The sequence below is a fragment of the Camelus bactrianus genome, chromosome 22 (genome assembly GCF_048773025.1).
Source record: "Camelus bactrianus isolate YW-2024 breed Bactrian camel chromosome 22, ASM4877302v1, whole genome shotgun sequence".
Classification (NCBI taxonomy): domain Eukaryota; kingdom Metazoa; phylum Chordata; class Mammalia; order Artiodactyla; family Camelidae; genus Camelus; species Camelus bactrianus.
This window is the reverse complement of record NC_133560.1, coordinates 28,102,071-28,119,443: the sequence shown is the minus strand read 5'-3', so window position 1 is coordinate 28,119,443 and position 17,373 is coordinate 28,102,071. Positions and strand designations below refer to the sequence as shown.

At 48.2% G+C, this 17,373-nt stretch overlaps 1 protein-coding gene across 1 annotated transcript in view; it reads left to right on the top strand.

Annotated features, from left to right (window-relative positions):
* CATSPERD (cation channel sperm associated auxiliary subunit delta) overlaps nt 1-17,373 on the top strand; it is a 40,601-nt gene that overhangs the window by 574 nt on the left and 22,654 nt on the right. The window contains exons 2-9 of the mRNA XM_010966939.3: nt 1,562-1,616; nt 2,505-2,581; nt 7,788-7,860; nt 8,580-8,694; nt 10,818-10,885; nt 12,004-12,117; nt 14,763-14,846; nt 17,209-17,359. Of these exons, the coding sequence (XP_010965241.2) occupies nt 1,562-1,616; nt 2,505-2,581; nt 7,788-7,860; nt 8,580-8,694; nt 10,818-10,885; nt 12,004-12,117; nt 14,763-14,846; nt 17,209-17,359 (737 nt within the window). The remainder of the gene's footprint in view (nt 1-1,561; nt 1,617-2,504; nt 2,582-7,787; nt 7,861-8,579; nt 8,695-10,817; nt 10,886-12,003; nt 12,118-14,762; nt 14,847-17,208; nt 17,360-17,373) is intronic.

Sequence of the window (17,373 nt, the reverse complement as noted above, 5' to 3'; positions counted from 1 at the left end):
CAAGTCCTCTCATCACCATTTAAAAACTTTGGTCCGATTCCGACCCTTTCAGGCCACCTCCACCACGCTAGTCCGTGCCCTCCTGTTGATCCTGGCCGGAGGGATTGTTTATAGACGAGTGTGACCTCGTCATTCCCCTCCCCTGGTTCTCTGTGGCATTCAGAATAAAACCCAGTTACGTTGCGCAGCCTTCCATTTCCTCGAATGATCTGGCCCACGGTTCGTCATTAGCGCTGCTGACATTTGGGGCCAGATCATTCTGGGGTGGAGCCATCATGCATATTATCGAGTGTGGAGCAGTATCCCTGGCCTCCACCCACTAGATGCCAGTAGTACCTCCTTCCGCAGCCCTGCCCATCAATCACATGTCTCTAGGTATTGCCAAGGGTCCCCTCGGGATGTGACAACCACTGATGTGGCCCCTGCCCACCCCTGAATCACTGCTCCAGCCACATGTCCCTTGAATATGCCAAACGCGGGCCAGCCTTGGGGACGGGGGGAGACTTGGCGTTTGGTACTCCTTCCTGGAACACTTTGCTTCCAGCTTTTCCCCACTACTTCTTCCTCATCACCCAGATCCGACTGAAATAGTACACTTCCTTATTTAAAGCCTCCCTCCTCCCCATAGCTGCTTTTCCCCATCATCACTAACTTCCATTACTCTTTTCACAAATGTTTTCTTGTCTCTTGCTGTCACTGGGATAGTCTCTCCATGAGGGTATAGAGTGTTTCTCTTATTCACTCCTTGCGCATAAAATTTTTAGATTTCAGTAAGTGTTAGATTAGTAAAGAGTGTACACGAGGTGCTGTGGGGGCTGGGCAGATGCTAAAGCCCAGGTCCTGCCCTCAGGGAAGTCCTGCCTGGAGTGAGCAGGGTCCTGTTTGCCGATGAAATAGCTAATGTGTGCTTCTGGTGTGCCTCGTTTGATCTTAAGGACAAGGTTCATGGTGTAGTGGTTCCTTAACCTTACTTGATGAATGTGAAAACAGACTCAACGAAATTAAAGACACACTCGCCTTTAACAGGGAAGTCAGGAGTAGGGTTTTCCAGTGAGATTTACTGTCAGGATATGTCCTAAAATCTGAAAAGACTGGTTACATCCAATTCTCCCCTTTGCCCACACTGGTTCTCAAAGCATGGCCCTGGGCCAGCCACATCAGCATCACTCGGGAATTTGTTAGAACTGCAGTTCCCTGGATCTACTGAATCAGAGGCTCAGAAGTGGGGCTCAGTGATCTACAGTTTACCAAGCCCCCAGGGTTGGCACACATCCAAGACTGAGAACCAAGATTGGGAAAAAAGAAAAGAAAAAAGAAAATCTTCCTAAACTGGGGTCTGCAAGTGAGCCTTAAAGAGCTCTCGGGAATATGTCCATTTCTGCATATAAATAAGTTTGTTTCAGGAAAGGAGGGACCACGTTTTCATCAGATTTTCCGGGGGCTCCCGTAAGTCTAGAAGCTTCAAGAACATGCTGCACTGTTAACCCAGACACAACCCGGCAGGAGTCCTGCGGAATACTCAACAAACATTGACAGGTGTTTTCTCGTCTCTTACCTCTAGCATGCAGACGGTGAGGACAGGAAAGATATTTCACGATGGACAGAAAATTCAAGGGGTATGTGGGTCCATATTTAACATTCACGCTTCACTTTCATCTAATTGCTGGATAACAAGGAACCTTTTCTAGTCTTGCTTGGGTGTCAGTGTTGTGGCAGGCATAGACCATGACTTAATCTAATCCTTACCATTGCCTTTTGAAGTAGGCGATAATCTTTCCCATGTCACTAAAAAACTGGTCGAGAGAGACCACAGAACCTCAGCAAAGCCAGGAGAGGGCTCTGGGTTTAGGACTCAGTTCACCTGAGTTTTTATCTAGCGTTCTATCTGATAGAAGGTTTTAAATGCAGAGGGACAGAGAAAGCAAACCCTTACTTTGTTTACATGACGTAGTGTAGGAGAAAATTTCCTTTTACCCCACGTGTGCCTATAAATACAAGAAGAAAAAACTATTTTGTCATCTCAAATGTGTTTCCTATTGATGTTGCGTTATTTCAGAAGTGGTGTCAGCATTTCTAAATCAAGTGACTGGTTTCTAACGCGAGCTTTATGATTTTTGTCCTCTGGCCTCTCTTTCAAATAACAAATAACCTGGAAATACATAACAGAGACAAGAATGAGATGTGACGTGTATAATTATCCTGGGAATCTCTCTAAACTTTTAATTTTGACATAATTATAGATTCACAGCATGCTGCAAAACAGTGCAGAGATGTCCCAGGTCCCCTCACCCAGCTTCCCCCATTGGTGACCTCTGACATGACCAAGGGATGACATCAAAACAGGAAAATTAGATGTAACCCACCTGCCTAATTTAGATTTCACTTTTACATTTTCTTTTTTTTTTTTTACATTTACATTTTCAGTGTTGCACGTTAGGAAATGGTTTTTGCCAGGTAATTATTACTACTGATTTGATGAAGGTTTTATGACTCTCTCTCTCTAGGACCTCCTGTATTTTTCATCTGCGACAACTCGCTTGATTAAACATCCTTGCAAGAAAAACATAGCCCTGTATCTAGGGTAAGTGACCATTTTAGGTATTGTTACCTTCTTTTCTATTAAAACATTATATTTGCCCTCATTCCTTCATTTAGTCAACATTATGAAAGACAACTTGGTCCTGAGCTGCTAGGTGCTGGTCTACAGGGAGTCCACAGTTGGGGTAGAGGCTGGAGGAAGAGAGGTGAAGAGACCAACAAGTCACTAAAATAATGACAGTATAGCATGGTACCACCTGTCATAGATACTTACTATAAATGCTTATGGGGGAATCTGAGGAGAAAATGCCTAGAAAGTTTCTCTTGGGGAATTGATGCCCAAACTGGGCTTTGAAACATGAATAGGAGTTCACCATGGAGAAAGGGAGAACCAAATATGAATGGCCATGGAGCAGAACATTCAGAGGAGTGGAAACCTCATGCACTTGGGATTGTCAGGGTGCAAAGCTAAAAAACTAGATCCATGCAGCATACCAAAGTGGGTATCCCTCATCCTAACGGCATTGGAGGATTTAGGGCTACACGGTTTGTGTTTAGGAGGATTTCTGAAAACCCAGGCCAAAAAAACCCCAAAACAACACAACGTTATAAAACCTCAACAGAAGGAAAGGCCACATGGAGAAGAAGGAGGCAGACTCAGCAGGACTTGCTGGCGGAAGGGAGGCGAGCACGCAGTTTACAGCGGCTCCCACGTTTCCAGTGGAGAGAACAGGGATGGGGCGGCGGCTGGGGATGACTTGATTCTTGCAGGACACCAATGACACCTAAGACCGGAGACGGAAACTGGTCGTTCATGGGGTGGGGAGCTTGCGACCTCCCAGGAATCACCTGTTTAGCGGTCAGCAACCCTGGGGAATATCGATTTTCTGCAGCAGGTGAGGGAAGAGAAAGAGAGAGGCCAGAGCTGAAGAGGAGGCCATCACAGAGGAGCCAGGGCCCGTGAGTGGGTAAGCAGCCCCTGGAGGCGATGGGAGGATGGAAGAGAAAGTGGGGATATGGAGAGCCAAAGCTCATGTTACTCTCTCCACAAGCCCAGACAGAAAAAGGAGGGAGGTCACTACAGAGACTGAGCAGCTAGGGAGGCAGAGTCTGGAGGCTGACTGGATGGGCCTGGGGAGAGCGGGTGACCACGGAGAAGGAGACAGGTCTTCCTGGGACCAGGGTGGAGGCTGGCCCAGAACAGGGTGAGGACTTCCACAGCAGAAGCATCTCAAATGAAAAGACTTGACTCCTGTGTCATTCCTTCAGACTGGGCTGCCCTATCAAATCCCCCTAGCCACATGTGGCTATTTACATTTAAAATTTCCTTTGACCAGTGAATGGATAAATAAAATGTGGTCCATCCATACAATGGAATATCATTCAGCCCTAAAAACGCAGGAAACTTTGACACTCACTGCAACATGGACGAACCTTGAGGACATGATGCTCAGTGAAAAAAGTCAGTCACAGAAGGACAAATACTGTCTGATTCCACCCCTAGGAGGTCCCTAGAGGAGTCAAATCCAGAAACAGAAAGCTGGTGGTAGGTGTCAGGGGCTGAGGGAGGGGAAGGGGGAGTGAATGCTTCATGGGGACAGAGTCTTAGTTTGGGAAGATAAGAAAGTTCTGGAGATGGACGGTGGGAAGGTTGCACGACAGTGTGAGTGTGCTTAATGCCACTGAACTGTGCACTTCAAAATGGTTTAAATGTGTATTTTAGCACAATTAAAATAAATGGTGAAAGATATATTTTAAGTTATGTGGATTTTACCATAATTTTAAAAATTAAATATTTTTAAGTGAAATGAAATACAGAGAAAAATCTACAGTCAAACCAACCGCATTTCAAGCCCTCAGTGTGGCCAGCAGCTGCCGTGTTGGACAGCTCGGAAACAGGGCTTCTCCCTCACTGCAGAAGGCTCTGTGGTCTGTTTGTCTACAGCCCAGTGGGCTAAGAATGGTCTTTATATCTTTATACACTTGAAAACAATTCAAAAGAAGACTTAGGATTTTGCAACACTTGAAAAATGATGTGAAATTCACATTTCCTTGTCTCTAAATAAAGTTTCATTGGCACATGACCACATCCATTCCTTTATGTGATTGCACCATTCACAGAGATGAATGGGTGAAGACAGAGGCCCCTAAAATATTTCCTATCTGGCCATTGACAGAAAAAGTTTGCTGGACCTCTCATGTGGAGCAAAACACTTAAATGGCACCTCATTCCCAGAACACACTGGAATCAGAGAGCACTGGACTCCAACAGCTTCTGGAAATAAGAAACTAATGCGTAATAAAGTTATAAGATACCACTTCTCACCCACTGTGTTGGCGAGGATGAGGGCAAAGGAGGATGAGGCTAAGTGGGTCTCTCTTCTATGGAGGACGGTTTGGCAGAATCTGTCAAAATGTTCAATGCATGTTCTCAGACAAAGATCTCACTTCCAGGAAGTTAACCTACAATGATAACTTGTTTATGTTCCCAATGCATACCCTGCCCTAGGCCTTTGTCCCCCTGCAGTCAAGGGGAAGAGCATTCTTCGAAGCAGGGACAGCATATGCAAAGGCCCTGAGGCAGGACCTTGTCTGATTGTTGGGAGAACAGCTCAAGCACCATGATGGAGAGTAAAGTGTGAAGGGAGACATCAAAGTGTCATCACGTGGGGCTTTGTCAGCTATGGTGATGAATCTGAATTTCAGCTTAACTCTCGTGGGAAGCCACCAGCGATTAGACAGGGGAGGGACATGATCTGACTTCTCTTTTGAAGGACCACTGACTTCTGGTTGGAAAACAGGAGGCAGAGAGGTGAGACTGAAGGAGGACACAAGTGAGAAGCTGAGGTGTGGTCCAGTGAGAGACCAGGAGGCAGCACTGGAGGGAGATAGGGTTACAAGAATGGTGGCTCAGAGGAAGAGGGGTTGTGGGGAAATCAAGGAAGGTTGCATGGAGGAAGAGGCACCTGAGCCGAGTTAGGTGGTTTAGCCCAGGTAGGATTTCAGCTTATTAGGATAAGTGGGTGGAGAAGGTCTGGAAAGCACTGAACTGAGTCAAGGGCACTTAACTGAGGAGGAACAATGGGGTATCAGCCTGGAGAAGGGCACAGAGCTCTACTTAGCTAAGAGTTAGACTTCCTGTCTTCCAGCGTAAAGGCTGAGTACCACACAGGATGAATGGGAGTTGGCTTTGGAGGAAATAGGCAGTACCAGATGGCATGAACAAAAGACACAATATGGCATGTGATGTTGGAGTGTAAAACAGAAGTCCAGTGTGGTGAGACATGAGCCAGGGGCAGTAGTTCTCAACTGGGGACAATTCTGCACCCCCCCAGGGGAGGCTGGGCAACACAGCGGGGCATTTGTGGTTGTCATGCCTGGGGCATGCTACTGCCATCTAGTGGAGGCCAGGGGTGCTGCTCAACCTCCTGCAGTGCCCAGGACAGCTCCCTACAAGACAATGGTCTGAACCCAACGTCCCTAGTGCTGGGGTGAGAAGCCCTGGAGTAGGGAGATGGATAGAGTTCAGATAGCGGATCTCCCTGTAGGTGGTTCAGAAGCTTCACCCTTGATCCTTTAGGAGACAGGCAGCCATTCGAGTTTTCCAAGTAGTGGAGAGGCTGATGCCGGTAACCCTCACCCTTTGGGCTGGCTGTCCTCTTTTGCTATAACACCGTGATACATCTAATTCTGAAAGCATTCTTCTTTTCTCTCCCTTGCTGACAGCCATCACGTTGTGTGGCTGTCAGCATGCCAGTGCTTGCAGAGACTGGCATGGGAGTCCACCACTCATTCTCTAATTTACTGTTTTAAAATTGTGTCTAAAACCAGACCACATAAAATTTAAAGGAGAGAATATCAGTGAAGTATTTGACCTGGAGTCTACTAACAGTATGGTGTTGATTTTGCACTTTGCACGTTCGAAGCTTGTTTTACTTACTTCTGGGTTCTTTTTTCTTTTTTTAAGTTCTGGATTTTTAACTAGGTTTCTGACAGCTGTGCTTCCTGGAAAAGTGATCATTATATATGTATTTCAACCCCAAACTTCCTTCTTTGTATACTTTTTTCCTAGTGAAGTAGAGCGGTTCTTATGAGAAGAGCCTATGTTTGGTTATCTTTATGTCCCTAGAGCCTGGTATTCAATAAATGTGTGCCAAATGAATGAGTGAATCAGAGGTTTTGTTTTTTTTTGAGGTCAAAGTAGGTGAAAATCTTGCAATGGTTCAGGAAACTTTTTTTTGGAAATCTCACTTCACTGACAGGTTCTAAAATAGAAACAAAACCAAAAATAGATAGACAAAATAATATCCCCTAGTTCATGCTTCAGAGTTCCTCCCTTCCCCAATGTTTTGCTGGTTTTGATGTCAACAGAATCTGTGCGGACAGTATTTAACCATGTAAAAGAGACAATATAAAAGTAAAAATAACTGAGAAAACCGTATCACTCTCATTTCAACTTCCTATCAGTAGTCCCACCCCATCAATACGACAAGACAAAGATATGAAATATAAAGCACAATTAGATTGAAAGAGACAACGTCTGCCAAGTCTATGAGTACCCACTAGCAGAAGTAATAACTGATTGCATCAAGATGGCCAAACGCAAGACTGACATGAAAAAACATCAACAGCTCTCCTGTGAACTAGCCATGACCACTTATAAAAGGCACTTGTGAGGGGTGCCATTCACAATAGCAGCAAAAACTTTACGATACATGGGAATTAACTCAGGAACTCCTTTTTGTCTAAAACCATAAAACTCTCCTGCTAAAGGGACGGGAGACCTGGATAAGGAAGCGGTATACCGTGTCCACGGCTGGGCTTTTGCTTCTTAAAGGTCTCCTGCGTGAGGGAACACATTGCTTCTTTCTTATATACACATTCCTTTACTTTAGCGGGATCAGAGCAATAGAAATATTTTAAAAAGACAAAACTGAAGTTCATCCTGAGCAAAACAGTCACTTAATGTACACTTTGTATCATTTTATTTTTGATGTGATCATGCTTTTGAAATAATATTATTATTTCAAGATATCAAATATCCGGGCTTTAGAGGTTTACTCATGCAAAAATAGACAGATGGTAAATAGACAGATAGATAGACAGACAGACAGACAGACAGATGCACGATGGCTCCTTGCTAAGAAAGGAATTTTGTTTGAATGGAACAGTTTTAGACTGCCTGCCACTGTCTTTTTCTTTTCTTGTGTGAAACTGTCCTGACTGAACTCTTTTATTGTTTATTTCAGGAGACAAGCTTTCCTGACAAGAGACAACTTCGAGAGCAGCCTCCTTCCACTCTCCATCCCTGAGGCACTGCAGGTGGTTGTTTTGCCCAATGACCCGCAGGATGCTTGACGTGAATAATACTTAGGATTAGATACAGTTCGGGAATGCCACACCGGTCTGTTCCTGTTGGTTTGGGGGCTTCTTTTATGATGTGCCTCTTAAAGACACTGAGCAAATTCTAAGCCAAAAGAAGGGTTGGTTCTATTCTGCCCTTACTCCCAAAATAGGAGCTTTTTTTCCCCTGAAAAAAGAACCAGAATTGTTGCAAGTGCTCCTTATAACTGTTGTGTGTTATAAATAAATAGACTACATGCACTGATGTCAGGGCCTCCCTAAGTAGTCCTGAACCCCAACAGAAAAACCTGTACCCCCTCAGTAACTGTCTTGAGAAATTTGACGGTTAACACCTATGCTACTGCAGGGCCATCTGTTAAAATACCAGTTTCTCTCCCAAGTGATGCCTTTATTGGTTCTGCTCCTCATCCGTCATCTGTGCTTTAGACTGTATCCTCAGAGGAGGTTTTCAGATGGGAGAAGGGGATGCAGCGAACTTAGGTGTCCGAGGGCGCCAACTTTAACCTCCCAGTTCTACTTCTCGCTGGTCCCCAGGATGCATAGTTTCCAGTATCTAGGAACCAGACAACTCTTGCTGGCATAAGCGTTTCTCGGATGCATATCTAGAAGCACTGCCTTCTGCATCGATGTCCGAAAAGGTGCCCGGATTGATATCGTGCCGTCTGTCGCATACGTAGGTTAGCACGCCAGAAGTAACGTCAGCACATTTTGCTGGTTCGGTATTGCTGTTAGTCGTGAACCAAGAAGTCTACATTTATGACTATGAAGCCAATTCCTGGAATGCATCAAAAGGTATGTCTCTCCCTCTCTCCCTCTCCCTCTCTGCCTCTCTCTCTCCCTCCTTCCCTTGCTGTGTGTGTGTGTGTGTGTGTGTGTGTGTGTGTGTGTGTGTGTTTTATTTTGCATAGCCAACACCAGAGAAAAGATTATTATTCTCAGAAGTACAGACGATACTGCTACTTGGATGTCAGCCACTGGCCATTCCATCGTCATTTAAAATTGAAATAAAAATTGGCCTGAATCCCCTTCCCACAGGGTGGGAACTGAGTGTTTCCACCTGGGATCGTGGTGACAAGCCACAAAGCCCTGCTCTGGTCGGAGCACACAAGGTGCGTCAGCAGGAGCTGTGATGGAGGGGAGGACGGGGAGGACAGGGGTGCCGCAGAGATGAGTCCTGGGTGCCTGGCGGCAAGGCTGGGGGGTGACATAGTCCTACGTATGTCGCATCAGGGGTGGGGACAGTGGAGAAGACTAGCTTTAAGGAGAGAGAGAAGCGAACCCTGGTGGAGGAGACAGAGATGGGGCCAAGTGAAGACAAGGGAGATGTTGTTCCCTAGAAAAGAGGAAGGACGGCCCCTCTTTTCCAGGACACGAGGAGAAGGGGGAGGGAGGACAGGTAATCACCAGGGGCTCATCAAAGTGAGAAAGGAGTCAGTACGAGGTTTCTTAACCCCTGTCCTGCTGACATCAGGACTAGGTCATCCTCTCCAGGGCCATCCTGGGCACCGTGGGGTGTGGAGTAGCCTCCCCGGCCTCCACCCACTCAATGCCAGGAGACCCCCAGTCATTACAACCACAGATGTCCCCAGACATCACCCAGTGTCCCCCACAGGTCAAAATCCCCTCGGTCAAAAACCACTGAGTTGGTAGATAACCATCTGGCAATTTGCTGTCATTTTGTTTCATGTGTATTCGTTGTGATGAAAGATTACGGGCCAGTGCGAATAGTGCTGCTGTGAGCATTTGTGTACAAGTATTTGTTTGGACACATGTTTCCAGTTCTCTTGGGCAGATACCTAGGGGTGGAATTGCTGGGTCAGATGGAAACTCTGTATTTAACTTACTGAGGAACCATCAGGTCTCCCTGTAATGTAAGTCATTCTGGTCTCTGTCTTTTCTCTTCTCTCCATCAGTTTAATAGAATCCAAAGAGTGAACTCCCCATACCCCTTCTCCAGCCCCTGCGCCCCCAATTTTACTTTCTGTCTCTATGAATGTGACTTCTCTGGGGACCTCAAATAAACGGGATCATTCAGTATTTGTCCTTTTATGGCCAGCTTGTTTCACTGAGCATCATGTCCTCAAGGTTCGTCCGTGTTGTAGCAGGTGTCAGAATTCCTCCCTTTTAAGGCTGCATAATATTCCATTGGGGTGAATGGACCACATATAAAAAAATCTATTCAGTTGTCAATGGACACTCAGGCTGCTTGCATGTTTTAGCTATTATAGATCATGCTGGTTTGAACATCCATATACAAATGTCTCCTGGAGACCATGCTTTTCATGTTTGTGGGGGTATATACCCAGAAGTGGAATTCCTGGATCATGTGGTCATTCTACTTTCGTTCCATTTTACATTCGCACCAGCAGTGCACCAGGGTTCCAGGCGTCACCAACACTCATTTTCTGTTTCGTGGTAGCCATCCTAGTGGGCGGGAGGCACCTCACTGTGGTTTTGCGCTGCATTTCCCTGATGATTAGTGATATTGAGCTTGTCAGCCACATGTATATTTTCTTTGGAGTTGAAGCTTCTTTTAAAACAGAATCAAAGAATGCCTCACTAAGAGAAGGGCACTCTTCCTGCAATGTTGGCAGAATCCTAAAAGAGTTTCTGCAAAACCAGTGGTTCTCAATCAGGAATAATTCTCCCCTCACCCCGAGATGACACTTAGCAATGTCTGGAGACATTTTTTAGTTGTCAAGACTGGAGAAGAGTGCCACCAGTTAAATAAGTCATTGCATAAGTGATTCAATAAGGTAAGGCAGTCAGCAGAAGCAGGGATGCTGTAAAACATCCCGCGGTGCCCAGGACAGTCTGGGCCCAGATGTCAGCGCGGACGGCGAGAAGCCCTGCTCTAACCTCACCCCTGAACCTGCAGTGAGCTCGGAGGGCATTTCAGTTCTCTTTCCTTTCAGGTATAGAGCACCCTGTTTCCCACATTTCTGGTGACAACTGTTGTTACAGTGGAAATTCCTTTTGCGCGGTGAGTACCACGTGTCCTGTCTCGTTTGTCCACTCTGCTCTGAGCAGAGGTAATTATGAATGGAAATAAGGGCAGTTACGCCTCGAGGGCTGGGGCTGAGATGGACTCGGGCGGTGCACTGCCCTGGGCTCAGGACAGGACCTGAGATATGGGCGGGGCCCCGGAGCTACTGTTAGATCAGGTGGCCGACACACTGTGAGTGTATCCATCTATCTTCTTTTTTTTTTTTTAACCTGGTATCTTGAAATAATTGTAGATGTACAGGAAGTTGAAAAAATAAGAGTGCCACGTATCCCTCACCGAGTTCCCCCCAGTGGTTACATCTTACACAAGCGCAATATGATACAGACAGGAAATTGACATGGGTACAACTGTGTCAAGTCAGGCAATGGCAACTGAGGGCAGAATACCCAACTGTTCCATCACCCCAGAGCTCTTTCCACGTCTCCCGGCACTGCCCTGACCCTGGCAACCACGAACCTGTTTTCCATCTCTCTAATTTTATCATTTCAAGAATGTTATATGAGTGGGACCACACCATACGAAAGCTCTGGGGACTAGCTTGTCCCAGCAAAATTCTTTGGAGACTTGCCTGATTTGTTGCGCGTACATCCAGTCTGTTCCTTTTTGAGGAGTTTTCCAAGGTGTGGCCGAACCAGAAGTGGGTTGTTTCCACTTTTTGGCTGTTACAAATAAGGCTGCTATAGACATTCATGGGCAGGCTTTTGTCTGGACATAAGTTTTCACTTGTCTGGGATAAATGCCCAGAAGTGTGATCACTGGCGTCTGCCCCCTCTTTTAAAAACAGAGGTATAATTGACACGCCACACTGTGTAAATTTAAGGTGTTCAGCGTGTTGATTAGATAGACTTATGTACAGCAGTACGATCACCACCATACCATGTCACACACTTATCATTTCTTTTTGTTGTGGGAACAATTAAGACTTAGTTTCTTAGCAGCTTTGGAGTTTATAATACAGTATTGCTGTCTGCAATCACTGTGCTGTGCATTCGACTTCCAGACCTTATTTGTCTACTTTAAGAACATCTCCCCAGCCACCCCCCTCGCCCTCTGTCTCCTTTTAAAGAGACCATTCTATGTGTGTGTTCTTCCAGGATGTAAGCAACTCGGTTTTTGCTTATTTGCGTGGAGATCAGATATCTCAGACCAATATCTATTTCTCAAACACCCAGGGATACGTATTTCAGAAGTATGCCCACGAAAGGCAGGTATGTTCAACCTGGTAAGAAAGTCAACAACAACAACAACAAAAAAGTACCCTGTGCGGTAGGAGTAATTAGCTGTCTGTGGCGAGCAAGGACGTTTCTCTCTTGAAGAATCCAGCCAGCTAGGAGGGTAGGGGAAAATTCCAGGTCAGAGCAGCTGGCTCAGGAGCTTGGGATGTGAGGAAAGACACAGCCCTGCTTAGGGGGAGAGCTGGTGCCACAGCACAGGCCGCACGTGACTCACAACACGCAACCCCACGCCCACCCAAAGGGCTGTACGTCAGGAACCACCATCATCCCCGCTTTACAGATGAGAGAACTGCATGGGGTTGAACGTGTGTCGCCCGCAAAACCTGTGTCCACCCCGAACCTCAGAACGTGACTGTCCTTAGAAACAGGGTCTTTGCAGATATCATTAGCTAAGATGAGGTCATCCCGGGTCAGGGTGGGTTCTAAAACCAGCACCTGGCGTCCTGGTAAGAAGAGAGGACAGGAGAGGGTCACACGGAGAAGAAGGCCACAGGAAGACGGAGGCAGGGTTGGAGAGGAACCAGAAGAGAGGAATGACCGGCTTACTTCCTCAGAGCTTCCGGAAGGAACCAACCCCGCTGACCCCCTGACTTCAGACCTCCAGCCTCCACACCTGTGGCATCACAGCCCTGCTGTTTTAAGCCACTGGGTGTGTGGTACTTTGTTATAGCAGCCCTAGGAAACCAATACAGGGCCGAAGGCTCAGAGAGGTGCAGGGCCTTGCCAAGGCCACACAGCTTGGCAGAGCTGGGGTTTGAACAGCTTAGAAGATAGGATCCTTGGGTAGCTAAGAGGATGGCGGCGTTTTGTCCCGATGCAGAGAATGGCTTCATCCCCCCAGACACTTAGGAAGATGGTCCAAAGGGAGGCAGAGAGAGTCCACTCTGCCCTCAAGTTCTGATCACACCCCCAGACTGGTTTCTCGGCCCTGCCCAGGAGGCCCAACGAAGCCCAGAATCTAAGCAGCCACATTGTTTCATTTGAAACTAGGTCTAGAAGGACCCAGACTTAATGTCTTTGCTCAGTCGAAAGCCATCGTCACTAAAATCCCCAATGGTTTTAGGGTTCTCCAGAGAAACAAAACTACTCGCAGAGATAGAGATATAAACATACAGAAGAGGAGACAGGCGATAAGAACTGGCCCACGCGGTCATGGAGGCAGAGAAGCCCCACAGTCTGCCGTCTGCAGGCGGAGATCCAGGATGGCTGGGTTAAGTCCTGGAGCCCGAGGGCCCGTGGCCAAGGGGCTGAGACTCCTAAGTGTGGTCCAGAGCAGTGACCACTCATCCCCTGAGATGGAGGCCCCTCTGCGTTCTCTCGGCAGGGGAGGAGGCATGGGGGTGACTGGTGGCGGGGTGACGGGCGGGCCGCCATGATGCCTGGCCGCCTGTGCTAGTCGGGACAGGCTGACAGGACGTCTTAGTGTGCTCGGGCTGCCACAGCAGATCCCGCAAACTGGTGACTGAAGCAACACATGTTGATTTCTGGGAAGTTCAAGATCAAGGTGCTAGCTGATTTCGTTCCTGGTGAGGGCTCCTTTGCTGTCTTGCAGACGGCCCCCTCCTTACTGTGTCCTCAGATGGGAGGGAGGGGGAGAGGGAGCAAGAAAGCGCCCTCTGGTGTCTCTTCTTGTAAGGGCACTAATCCCATCATGAGGGCCCACCCTCCTGACCACATGTAAACCTAGTCACTACACAAAGATCCCCACCTCCAAATAGCATCACACTGTGTCCCCCCAAAATGCATATGTTGAAATCCTAATGCCTGATGTGACCGTGTTAGGAGGCGGGGCCTCTGGGAGGTGCTTAGGTCCTGAGGCTGGAGCCCCCAGGAACGGGGTTAGTGCCCTTCTAAAAGAGGCCCCAGGGAGCTGGCTCACCCGCTTCCTCCATGTGAGGACCCACCAAGAAGTCTGCAGCCCAGGAGAGGGCCCCAGCTAAGCACGCTGGCCACCTGCTCTCGGACTGCCAGCCTCCAGAGCTGTGAGCTGTCACGTTCTGTTGTTGAGAAGCCCCCCGGTCTGTGCTATTTTGTTACAGCAGCCCGAACGGACTAAGACGGGGGGTTAGGGTTTCAGCCCATACATTGGAGGCGGCAGGGACGCAATCCGGCTCATGGCACTTTATATAATAGAAATCTCTGCCTCCCTCCCAGTATCAGAAGCTTAAGTAAGATAGTGGTCCTGCTTTCTTACCTGAAGGACATCTGGAGGCCATCTGTCCCACTGTCGCTAGGTTGGGGCCCTGGGCCTCATGCTCCGGCTCACCTGCTGGGCACGTTGCTGACCAGCCAGTGGTCAGGAGTGAGAAACCTAGGCAAGAGTGGAGGATTTAGGCAGGCGTCTCGCAGTCTGGGCCACACCACTTCCTGCAACACCCCAAGCCCAGGTGTCTTCTTTCAAGGTTCTGCCCTAGATGCTCCATTTTCACAGAGGACAGATCGATCATAAATAATAATAATAATAATAATAATAATAATAATAATAATAATAATAATAATAATAATAATAATAATAATAAAAGACTTTCCTTCACTTTAGCCTACTAGATAATCTAGAGTTAAATTTTGAATTAGGCGCATGTTTATCATTTATTCTTACGTGATACTTTGTTCCACAGGCAGAGCTAGTCGGGTCCTTGGGTGGGATCTTCTACTTTCACTCCCTGTCACAGGTGGGCCTGCTCCTTGTCAACCAGCAGAAGGTGAGTAACTTTTAGCCTGGGGAAGAGTGACTTCAGTGACCTTTACCCCAAGCCAGGTTTCTGTCAAAACTCACGTAGATTTTCATATCTGAAATCCATCTAGCTTTTCACCCACCTGTCCATCCATACCTCCATCCACCCAATATCCATTTGCCCATTCATCCACCCACCTACCCATCCATCCACACATCCATCCATCTATCCATTCTTCCGTTTGTCTATTTATCCAACCACTCATCCACCTACCCATCCACCCATCTACCTATCTTCTCATGCACCCACTCATCCATCAACCTACTTAACCATCCATCCAATGACCCACCCACCTACCCATGCATCCACCTATCCATCCATTCATCCATCTGCTCTTCCATCCTCCCCCTACTCAGCCATCCACCCATCTACCTATACATTCATATACCCTTCTGCTCACCCACACCCCAACCTTCATTTGCTCACTCAGTCATGCATTCAGCAATATTAAGTAAGGTCTAGGAGGTGCCAAGCACTATGTTGGGCACTAGGGATAAAATACAGGGTGTGCTGCATGTGTCGCTGATGGCACAAGACCGTTTTAAATGCCTCACGTCAACCCTTTTCTTAATAATTATTTTCACATGTATTCAGAAAATCAGGACATGAAAACTGTGACCTCACAGGTATCATTTAGGATAAGACTAAGTTAACACGAGGAATCAGTCCATGCCAAGTGCACCTGAAGAAAAAATTATGAAGTCAGACAAAGACCGAAGTCCAGTCAGTACCCTCCGGCTGCAAAATCTGTGAGCGGGGTGTGCCTCTCTGAAGTTCTGGGGAGACCCACCACCAGGAAACTCCCAGAGGCCGGGCTGCTCCCTGGCGGCTGAAAGCCCCCATCCAGAGTCCCCTCCGGAGCACGAACTGCCAGGGCCCATGCTGAATCAGAGACTCTCCTGCCACTCTGGAAACCCCAAGAATGTGGTGATGGCTGAGTCGTCCTGGTTTCAATCTACGCCTGGTTTCCTGGGCCTGAGCACACGCCGACACGAAGGCTGTACCTGGCGGGCGTCCGGGGGAAAGCTGCCTTCCCCACCCCGCGCCTGGAGCACGATGGACTTGAAGGCGCTGCAGTCAAGGACGTTGGCATCTTTGCATTCCTAGCCCTGGCGTGGTCTTCAGGCCTCGGCCTCCTTATGGAGGGAGGAGGGGAAAACCTGAAGCCACTTTTCACTCTGACTCAGCAATTTTTCACTCCTGGCCTTTTCCCCACCTGAGGGCCTGAGTTCATAAAACTGCAGACACCTTCTGTCCGGGGGGCCCCCCGGCACAGGGTGATGAACCCCATACCTCTGCCAACCCAGTGGACCTCTGGCGGTGTGCCATCTCATGGGGAGGGACAAACAGGGGACCTTGGCGTTTTCTCTGGCCTCAGCTCTTACTTACCACACCGCAGAAAGCAGTTAAAGGCTGAGAGAACTCTCGTGTTTGGCTCATTGCCTTAACTGGGCTCCTCTGACCCCTGGCAGCTCAGCTGAGCGCCCTCTCAGGGTCTCGGGACCAAGGCAGCCCATCCACACTGCTCAGCGTGTAGGACTAGTCCAGCTCAGCAGCCCAGGCAACAGCCCATCCTCACCCTGACCGCTAAGCTCCTCCCACCACCCTGGGGCCCCTTAGAAAGCAGCGCGGTGCCTCTGCAGACTCGGAGGCGCTGGGCAAGCCATGCTGCAGAAACCTCTCCCTCTGCCACAGTGCATCTTCTGAGAGAGGGGTGTGGGTATCTCTGTGGGACTCGCTTAGAAACCCGTGTTAAGTGTGGGGGTTTTTTTCTTTTTCTTTTGAACTCCATCCTTGCATGGTGTTGAAGAGCAAGTGAGAGAACTTTGAGGTCCACGCAGAGGAATTTAGACTTCACCTAAGAGATGTCACCTTAGAGGGTTGCAAGGTCCAAACGGCAGGCAGGACAAGAATCTGGGGACCAGCCTGGGGACATGGGCTTGAATAACAATCTAAGTACAAGGGCGCCAGCAGGGGGCAGAGCAGAACATGGGGGAGCTGGGCTCTTGACGCAGCGGCCGTTTTGGGTGAATGGTTCTCTGTGATGGGGGCGTGCCCTGGGCGCGTGGGGTATGGAGCCGACTCCCTGGCGCCACCCACTTGATGCCAGGAGCCTCCCAAACTGGGACAAGAACAGAAGACCACAGACTCCGCCCAGGGTCCCTTGGGGGCAGAATCATCGAAGCTGGGAACCACCAGACTAGGTAATAAGGTTGGAAGAAAGTTTGAATAACAGAGCATGAGGGACCCACACAGTTCTATGGGCCGCATAGGTAACCGCCGACCCATGATTTCTTTTCTTGCTCAAGCTTCAGTATTCCTCTCTCAGGCCATGTTCAGCTACTCAGACTACCCCCTGAACCTCAATTTCGGGCTGCCCTTTGACTACAACGGGACTCTTGACATCCTCATCGCCCCGGGCCAGAAGGGCATCCTCATCTTCTGGTGTGAGAAAAGCCTGCTGGTTTCCCAGAATGCAGGTGAGCGAGGCCCA